The 10,747-nt window shown below is 38.1% G+C and overlaps 1 protein-coding gene across 1 annotated transcript; it reads right to left on the reverse strand.

The window, feature by feature from the left end:
• Positions 1-1,395: 1,395 nt before the first annotated feature.
• LOC136033107 (uncharacterized) lies at positions 1,396-2,148 on the reverse strand. Its single transcript, XM_065713734.1, has one exon. It carries the CDS (start codon positions 2,146-2,148, stop codon positions 1,396-1,398), a length of 753 nt encoding a protein of 250 aa, XP_065569806.1.
• Between the last annotated feature and the right edge of the window lie 8,599 nt (positions 2,149-10,747).

Below are 10,747 nucleotides of genomic sequence, written 5' to 3' on the forward strand. Positions count from 1 at the left end.
TAAAATTGTCTTAACAGCCGGACCATCCACGGCCAAACCAAAAGAGCGAAAAAGAAAAAAAAAAGAAATCTACCCAAACTTTTTCAGGAAACTAAAATCTGACAAAATTTCCTAATTTAGAAACTTCTAAAATTAGGGGAGAGTGGTATATGCAGGGACGGATTTTGGAAAACCTCCAAAATGCATGGTTAACATTGGAGTAGAAAAATGGTTTATAGCTCAAATGAAAGCCCCGGAACTGCTGCATAAACTGTGATTTTTCCAGATTTTTCTTGTATAGCTAGAAGAAAAAAAAGGGCGGTGTCCCTGCTTATACCATTTGTCCCACTAAGTACCGGGGGTGGTATATCTTGGGACACGGGGTAGTATACTCTGGGACATAGTAAAAAGATTCATGTATTGGTAAAAAACTTCGACTATTCAACGTATAAAAACTACATTAAAAATTCGACTTCAAAAGTAAAAATATCTTAGGCACAAGACTAGACTACCAGTCAGCAAACACGAAGTATGACGCTGCTCTGGAAGCTGTACCGGGTGCTGGGGTAGGAGGCGACAACTTTTTCAAAATGTCTTCCCTTGGATAAAATATTGAGTCTTCTCGGTCTACTTTCCACTTTCTTAGACCGGCCATGCACATGACACTCACTCTGACACTGTTCTCCTTTTTTTCTTGGGCAGACCCAGGAAAATACTCTCCTTCGTAAACAACTTTAACAAAATCTCCTGTAGAGACACTGTCAAAGATCTCTTTCTCTTTCTCACTTTCATCTTCCGATTCATTTAGTTTCATCGAGTCATCACTATCATCATCAAGAATCATTTTTTCATCATCACTTCCTTCTGAATCCACAAATAGCTTTTTTGTTGTCTGGTCTTGTTTTGCTTTTCCAGCTCTTCCAACAGTCCCAACCCTCTAGCCCTGCCACCCCGTGCTTTCTTATCTTTTCTTTTGGCTTCTTGTTCTTCAATCTGTCTTTTCACAGGAGTGTCAGTAAGAATCTTTGTAGAGCCTTTCTTCCTGCCTCTGCCACTCAGTACACGCGGCTTGGCTTTAGGTTATGGCCGAACTTGTTCTGGCGTCACAGGAACTGAAATGGGTGTAGAGGATTGTTCAGGCCCACTTGTACTTGGGGTTTCGGCCAGGTTGTTTCCAGGTTCAACTGGATCCAAAGCATCAGGTGCAGGTCTGTCAGTTACAGCAGAGGTTAGAAAATCATTTTCTGTAAAGATGTCTGGATTGTAAGGCCATATCCCTGTCTTCTCGAAGCCCCTCATTATGTTGTTTGGCGTGAAAGATACGGGGAGGCTTTGGCCAACAAGAGATGCAATCTCGTATATCGTCACGGTCTTCCCTGGGCTGGACAGCATCCAGTTGTCCATAGCCTTGTTGTATTAGCGTTTGAAGGGAAAATACACGCAAATGTCCAATGGCTGCAACCTGTGGCTGCAGTAAGGTGGTATTTTTAGTAAAGTGATACCAGACTCTTTCGCAAACTGCACAACTCCAGAACAGATGTGGGACTCGTGGTTTTCCATTATCAGAAGCTTCGGGCTTTCAGGGGAAGCATGCGAGTTAGTCTTGAAATGTTTGAGATATTCCAGAAACAGTTCTTGGTTTACCCATCCGGAAGGCGAGGCTCCTCCAGCAGAGTTAGCAGGAGCACCAGTCAGCATGTGAGGCTGAAATTTCTTGCGTGGGAATATAAGGTAGGGGGGAAGGTACTGCCCGCTGGCAGAGATGGTTCCAATCATAGTCACAAGCACGCCACGCTCAGCTGAGGTTACTTTGCCCACTATTTTTCTACCCTTCTCGGCAAAAACCTTTGGAGGAACATGAACAGTGGTGACTGAGGTTTCATCACAGTTGAATATGTCGCTTGCTGTAAATGGAGTTTTCTTCAAAACTGACTGCAAGTTGGAGAAAAACTCCTGTACATTGTGCTTGTTAAAGCTTGTGGCACGCCCCAAACTTGTTGCCTCTGGCATTCTAAGCGAAAGCTCTGGGTTTCGAGCCCGAAATCCAGCTAACCAGTCTATACCGGCTTCTTTAGAGTTTATCCAGCTGTCTGGGACAGTCTTGTTGTTTGCAACGGCGCAGTTGTAAGCAAGGGTTCTGGTGTCTCGACTGGTCAAACCATAACACATTCTGCTCGCTTGCAGCAGGTATTGAGAGAGCGATGCTTCTTCTTCAGGCGTAAAAATAGTAGCAATCCGAACTTTTGAGCACCACTTTAATTCGCTTTTTCGTCATCACTGAGTTTTGAATACTTTTGGTAGTGTCTGTGAAGGGCTGAACGTGACACTCCGCGTTTCTCTGCCACTGCCCTAATTGGTAAGCCAGCCTCTAGGTCTACAATAGCTGCTTTAATCATGAAATGCTGGTCAACTTTCTTTTCAGCAACCGAATTAGAATATTCCTCCCACTTAGCTCTTAGAAATTGTGGTATTTTCTTCTATTCTGATGTCAAATCTGATAAAAAAAAAGATGTATAAGCTATTTTTATCATTAGGATACAAGTAAAAACAGATAAGAAAAGACGCAATGTATGGACTGAACTGTAAGAATTCATGTGGTATATACTGGGACATGTCCCACTACATACCACTTGTACTTGTCCCAGTATATACCATGCGACCTCTACTTGCAAATTGTGTCCGATTTTTTTTACTGTTGCATATTTTTCCACCAGATGACCACACGACGTGGCCTGATGTTTTAGCTTTCGTTTGCTATCTTACACACACAACTTCTGCAAACCGTTACAAAATAAAGCACAAAAAACTATTGCCCAAATATTTTTTGGGGGTATAGCCGAAACTTTGAAGTCGATTTTCTCAAAAACGAAAATAGCAACTTACCAAAATGATAGAACTGTCATGTCCGCCATTGAATGAACTATACTAGGTGGCTTTATTGGATTTTTTAAGAAAGTTAGATGGCAGATAAGTACCGTGTCCCACCTTATACCCCGTCCCTGCATATACCACTTACCCCTAAATAATAAAAAGAATAAACTATCATTAAAAAAAAAATCCAAGGTTGAGATAATCATGCTTCAATAAATTTACCCCCATTAATAGTTTTTTAATCAGGAGAACTTGTTTTTTAAATTATTCTATTAAAAATTCTCTTAATTCCTTCCCTATTTATACTCAAGTTTGATAGTTAATAAATGAATTAAAAAATAACTGACAGCAATGATTCAATACGCGTATCCATGCCAACAATATAAAATTAAATCAAATGACTGATTTCAATGACCTTACAACATGAGCAAAGAATAAAAAATGATCCTAAATGGCGTGATTAAGGGGATAAACCGTGATAACAAAATGGAATAGAGGAGGGGGTGATCTTGGACTAGAAGGGAAATCAACCTCACGATGCAGCTCAAAGTCTATTCGGCCTGAGTTCGTTCAATTTTGTTACATGGATGTGAGACCTGGCCCCTCAAAGTGGAGGAAGAGTGTACGCTTGAAAAATGTTACCAAAAACGTCTACGGATCATTATACGGTTCATATATACAAATGTCATACGGGGCAGCACACAGCTGGCACAATGAATTAGCAGTGAACGGCTTGTGAAAGTATGCGGACAAAAACTTGACATTTCCACCATGATAAAAAAAAAATTATGTCTCAAGTCACGTAATGAGGCACCCGGAAGAGACCCTAACAGGCCAGGCACTACTAGCAGCCCCCCAATTCCTCACTGGAGAAAAAACATGGTTGCCAAATGAAATCCTGCTATAATGTCGTCAGAAGGGATATCAAATCGCTTGGGGATTCTGAAAGCACGGTCACAAGTAGTAAAGGGCGTGGCTGAAGTTTATTCAACCACTCACAGAAGCATTTGAACAGAAAACAGAGGAACGAACACAATTGAAGCATTTGGTCCAGCATCTTCTTAATGCCAGGTTGGGCTGGATAGCCTGTGTCTCGACTTGAGTAAGTAAGTTAGGAGTTGGGGGAGGGGCTATTAAATTGTCATTGAATTTTAAATATATTTTTACACAAAAAAAATGATACATAATTTTAAAGGAAGTTTTAGGATATCTACGGCTAAAAATTAAAAAGTATATCCTACACAAAAATTTTGGAAACATTATATTTATAAATAATCAAAAAAAAGGAGGAAATGTCCGTTGGTTTTACAACGAAAAAAACTCAGCTGGGTAACTTGAATTTATGGGTCTAAATTTACTTCTGCTATAGAAAAAGCTATTAAATCCTTAAGTATATCAAAACAATTTAATTTCTTTTGGAGGGAAGGGGAAAAAGAAAATATAAGGGGCTGTGAGAGGTGATAATCCCACTTCTGACTCCAACGTAATGGCCTTTACGACTAAGTCAAATATTTTATCGTAAATCCCAAAGCGATTCAAGATTACTGTGTCTCAGCCCCGTACTCATTACTAAATTACACTACTCCTGAAACGACCATATTAAAGTGGCTACTGGCCCAAATAGACCAGGTATGGCCTAACGGGTATCTGGCCATCTGTGTTCATCATTTACTCAACAAAAGTAATAGACAAAACCTCTAATTTAATGTCAAACTGATAAATTATAATACAGATGATATGATTATAAAATTACAATTAGATAAATCTAACTGATGAAAATAATACAACAAATATAAACTGGTATGGAAGGATACAGCCCTGATTTTAACTATGACACCCGAGAAGCAACACAATTGAAATCCAATTCCACTAAAGAAGGCTTTGAGGTTTTATTTCACCTTGCAGTCGACAGTTCTTCTCCTGTGGTGTAATGTCTGTTTGTTTTGGGTTTTATTTATTTATTAATAATAATTTGTGGTAGTTTTACGCTTGGTAAATTATTTGAAATTTTTGCTCATTTTTGGTTTAATTTTGGTTTAATTTTCTTTGAAAAACTTATTTCGTGGAATTTTTTTTAAAGTAATTTCTGTTCGTTTTATATTGACATAGTATTTTCTGTCATAACTGTTGGGGATTGCCCCACGCAATAGCCCTAGAGATACGGGTACAAGATTGTTCAGCCATGTTAAACAAAATGGCTATCTTAAATTTTTATTGGAAGTGTTTGGACAATTTTGTGCTAAAAAGAAGGGTTGACTGCTTTCCAGTCACTTTTTACTCTTAAAAAGGGTACTAAAACTTATAAGTTTTAACTTTAAGACTCTTAAAATGGAGGTGTAATATCCAGTTTAAAATCAAGTGTGACCCATCTGAATTTAATAAGACCATCCATTCCATAAAAACTCATATCCCCCATGGCATAGCTTAAAACCCTTGCCCCAGGATTCTAGTTGGGTGTGCCAACCTTGGAGGCATTATTTTATGCTATTTTGTTATTTTAGACCACATTACCGTCGCAGAATTTCAATTGGATGCATTTCGTAAAAAGAGAACTTAGAATTTCCAGTTTTCAACCAAACGAGCCACAACTAAGGCTTATACGGCCATCCTTTCCCCAAGAACCTTAAATGCCCCAGGATCATCATATGCAACCCTTGCCCACAGGCTCTGGTGGTTTGTATCAACATCAAAAGCCTTGTTATCTGATCTTTGGACTATTTTGAATAAAATACTGTCTAAAAATATTTGTTGAATGCAAGTTGGTGGAGCAAGACCTGTTTGTGTGTGTGGGGGGGGGGGGAAAGGGGGTAGCTGCGCTCTGATCACTTTGAATCTTAAAAAGAGCTCTAGATATTCTAATTATCAATCAATGAGTCCCTTCCACAGCATATACTCCTTTCTGACAGACCCATATATGCCCCAGGGCATAACTTACAAACCTTACCCTGGGATTTGTAGGAGGGGGAGGGTGTTTTCCTCATAGACATAATTTCTAGAATCTTCAACTACGATGAAAAAATTGTTATCTCTAAATTTCAATTAGAGGTGTTAAGGGAAATGATGAGCATGGAGGGGAGGCTTTTCGCTCGCAATTCTTGTTGACTCTTAAAAAGGGCACTATAACCTCCATTTCAAATCAAATGAGCCCCATCTGAAATTTATACGACCACCCATTCCATAAGAACCTTATATGCCCTCATGGCATAACTTGCAACTCAATCCCAATGGTGCTAGGGGTTGTGTCAACCCTAGAGACACTATTAGATATTCTTTGGAATATTTTGAACAAATTCGCTATCTCATAATTACAATCAGATATGTTTGGTGAAAAGATGAGTTGTCAGGGAGAGAGGGAGGAGGGCCTAAATGCCCTCCGTAAATTTTGACGCTTAAAAATGAGCTAGAAATTCCAATTTTCAACCAAATGAGCCCTGTCTAAAGTTAAACAGCAATCCCTTCCGTAAAAATCCGAATTACCCCGCGGCCTAACTTACATCCCTTGATTTCTGGCTCTGGGGGTTTTTATGAACCCCAAAAGTCTTGTTTCATGATCTTTGGACTGTTTCAAATAAAATTGCTTTCTCAATTTTTTTTTTTTTATTTGATGTATTTCAAGAAAATGAGACGTGTTGGGGGATAGTTGCCCTCTAAGCACTTTTACTCTTAAAAGCTGCACTAGGAATTCAGATTACAAATAAAACGAGTCCTTTCCAAAAGATATATGACCACCCTTTCAATAAAAGCCTTATATGCCCCCGGGGCATAGCTTACAACTATGGCTCTGAGACCTATAGGGGCGGGGATGTCTTCCACAAAGACATAATCTCTGAGTCCTTCAACTACAATGAACAAAATAACTATTGATTGGACGTATTTTGGTAAATGATGAGTGTGGGGGAGGAGAGGTTATTGTCAAATCCAGATTCCTCAGGGAGCTGGGATGCTTGTGTCAATCCTAGAGGAATTGTTATATGTTCTTTGGAATATTTTGAGCGAAATTGGTATCTCAAATTTTAATTAGATTTGTTTGGTGAAGAGGGGTAGTCAAGGGGGGGGGGGTCTAGCTGCCTACAAATCTGTGGGAAAATGATGAGTGTGATGGAAGAAATTTGTCCTTCGATCAAATTTGACTAATAAAAAGAGCTTTAGTCCTCTCAAATTCCAATCAAATGATCTATTTTGAAATTTCTTGTGACGTCACTTTCTATAAAAACCTTATATACCCCAATGCCATAACCTACAGCCTTTGTCCTGAGGGATGTGGGTTTTGCCATCTTCAAAAACATAATTTCCAGACCTTTTAACTACGTTGAACAAAATGTCTATAACAGAATTTTGATCAAAAGTGCTTGGGAAAATGATGGGCATGGGGAGGGGGTTCACCCTCCGATCACTTTTGACTGTTAAAAAGGCTCAATTTACAACAGAATGAGCCCCTTTGGAAGATTCTACGACAACGCTTTCTATAAGAACCTTATATGCCCCTGGTGAATAGCTTACAACCTTTGCCCTGAGGGCTTTAGGAGAGTTGTCATCCTCAACGAAATAATTCCGAGAACTTTCTACTACGTTGAACAAAATGGGTATCTAAAAATTTTTTGATTAAAGTATTTGAGATATTCGCGAGGTTGGGAGGGGGGTTAATTGCCCTCCAACCACTTTCGACCATTTGAAGTACATTAGCCCTTTTAATATCCAATTGAATGAGTATTTTTTGAAGTTTATAAGACAATTTCTTCGATACAAAGTGCCCTGGTCTAAGACAAAAAAAAAAAAAAAAAAAAAAAAATTGCCTATGCGCTGCCTATGATTCTCATTGTTACTTGTGCTCTACCTCCAGCCTCTTCTTGATATTATGGTCTCACCATAGGTTCAATAGAACTACTCTGAGAAAAATATGAACTATTGCTTAAAGTTGTGACCTATTTGGATGATTTGTGTTCAATAATATCAATGTTCTAGTTTGGGGGAAAACAACAACTAATTCTCCGATTTCAAGACCACATTCCAGGTCAGCTACGCGGCGTGCTTGTATATACTGAATCTCATTGTTAATTATTGTCTAACTGTCCTAGCCGAGTGGTCAGTGCTCCTAATATCAAGGGTCTGAAACCTGGTGTCACTGGTCATATGGTATGGAGCGGGGCTCAGTGATTTGACTCTGTAAACTCAGCCAGAGGCGACCCAGCTTTAAGTGGGTATCTTAAAAATCTGAGGGGAAAATACGGAAAGCAACGGATGATATTTCCTCAACCAGTCACTATAATTTGTTAAAAGTTTTTAAGCCTGACGTCAGACTGTATGATCATCTTCTTGATGGCTTGGGCCAGGCCCCGGTGCAGCTAAATGACAAGCTTGCATATATCAGTTCTCATTACCACTTGTTTTCTAACTACAGAAAATTTGACGTTCTTCTTTATGTCGTAGCGTCATCACAAAATCGATACAATAACCAAGGGAAAAGCACAAACTCTTCCTATTTAGATATTTTTTGTGGTGATAATTTACACCAAAGTTTTTTAATGTTTTAAAAAGTTTTAAAAAGATGAGTTGAGAGATATAGTCAAACTTTAGCGTAAAGAGCGGGGCGATGAGAAGGGAACACCCCCTTTCATATACGGAGTAAATTCTGTTCGTTTTAAGTTTTAATGTCGCTCCTTACTTTCAGTTAAAAAAAACTTCTTTTTTTTTTATTAATAATAAACAAGTACCGGAATTTCTTATGGAGAGATAGCCGGATTTCCTGGTTTTATCGAAAAACGATCAAATACTGAATAAGAAAAAGCAATTTTTTTCTACTGAAAGCACAGAGTAACATCAAAACTTTAAACAAATAGAAATTATTACGTATATGAAAGGAGTTTCCCCTTCTAAAAGACTTTGCGCTTTACCCTAAAATTCTTTAGTCCTAGTTCTGTAGGAACGATTCCTGAAACACAATGGCCAATTATTTACAATAATAAGATCTTTTTTTAACTCTTTAACAAAAAATTTACCGTAAAGAACTGACATTACATTTGTTTTTTCTTTATAGTAAGGCGCAAATTATTTTCATGTCTTGAGAAGACATGGGTGTTGCCAGCCCTACCTTTTCTAATTGTGCTCGTTTTGAGTTGGAACAGGTTATCAATAGTAATTTTCGTTCATTAATGGTTTTATTTCTTTATTAATGATGATTTGTGGTAGTTTAACACTTGGAAGATAAGAAAAATAAAGTCATAGACTTTTACAACACTTTTGTCCGTAAAAACTGAAACAATAAGAATTTGCTGTTTCCCAAAGGAAAACCAAATCTTCTTAGAATTTTTGGTGCCATTTGTTTTTAGCTTAATTTTTGATGATTTTCCATCTACATTTTTTTCTTCTTCAATTTATTTTTAATTTGGAGCCCACTACTGTATCAAATTGCAGTAGTTCATATGGAGGTCTTTTCAACAAAAATGGATGTGTGGATTTAAGTTTTTAAGATACTTTTGGCGTGTAAATTTCTCTTTTTTCCCTATCCATAGTTTTCAACGAAACTAAAAAAAAATCAAATAAAACTCTCAAATTTGGAAACTTTTTTTCCACAACAGCTATTTTCTGGGGAGGGGTATTTTCCACGGGGGAATTTTCCAAGAAGGAAAGGCATTTTCCAGGGGGGCGGTCCTCGGGGAGCATTTTCCGAAGGGGCATTTGTTTGTTTTTTCGCGGAGGGTATTTTCTGTGGAGCGTATTTTTTAGGGGGAGGGGTATTTTACGGGGGTATTTTCCGCGGGGGTATTTTACATGTAGCCCTAGACGGATGGCTGAAAAGGACAATCTTCGGCAATCTGTCATCTTTCATCCATAGAACGTGCCCTAGCCATCTCGACCTTTTTTTCATTAATGCCCTAGAAAGCGGGATCAATCCACATTTTTGTACAGCCTACTGTTTGAAGAACGATCAGTCAGCTGGGTACCCACAAAATCTGTAGGCAATTTATCGGGAAGACATCTAGTAAATCGTCTTCCGCTTTTTGGAGCGCCCATGCTTCAGAGTCATATTTGACCACTATCATCACTGTACCTTCCAACATTCTTATCATGGTTTGCCGATTTATCTTCCTATTCTTCCAAACTTTTTTTAACTGTGCAAAACACCTTGAGCCTTGGCTATTCTACTTTTAACATCACCACTGCTCCCATCGTCTTTATTAATAATACTACTGAGATAAGTGAAGCTGCCAATCTGAGCAATATTTTCGTTACCCAACGTCCCCTTTCAATATTCACTTATTCCTAGCCTAAGTCACTTTAATTTTCATTAATTAAAAATTAATTTTCAAACCTATTGTAACACCTTGAACTTGCAAACCTCCAAAATTAATAATGTTCATTTTTGGCAAGAATTAAATAAAAAAAAACTAGTTTTTTTAACTGAAAGTAAGGAGCGACATTGAAACTTAAAACGAACAGAAATTACTCCGTATATGAAATGGGTTGTCCCCTCCGCAGTCCCACGCTCTTTACGCTAAAGTTTGACTATTTGCCACAATTCTACTTTTTTAAACAATTAAAAACTTTAGCGTAAAGAGCGTGGGACTGCGGAGGGGACAACCCATTTCATATACGGAGTAATTTCTGTTCGTTTTAAGTTTCAATGTCGCTCCTTACTTTCAGTTAAAAAAACTAGTTTTTTTTATTTAATTTCTGAACGTTTTTGAATTAATGCATGTTTGATTTTGGCTCTCCGCACATAAATTATTGAAATGAAATTAGTATATTAATTTTTTTTTTGGCTAAATGGCTTTCTCTTAGTTTTGATCAGACGATTTTGAGAAATAAGGGGTGGGGAAGGAGGCCTAGCTGCCCTCCAATTTTTCGGTTACTTAAAAAGGCTACTAGAACTTTTAATATTCAACGAACGTTTTTATTA

Source organism: Artemia franciscana, chromosome 1 (genome assembly GCF_032884065.1).
Source record: "Artemia franciscana chromosome 1, ASM3288406v1, whole genome shotgun sequence".
Classification (NCBI taxonomy): Eukaryota; Metazoa; Arthropoda; class Branchiopoda; order Anostraca; family Artemiidae; genus Artemia; species Artemia franciscana.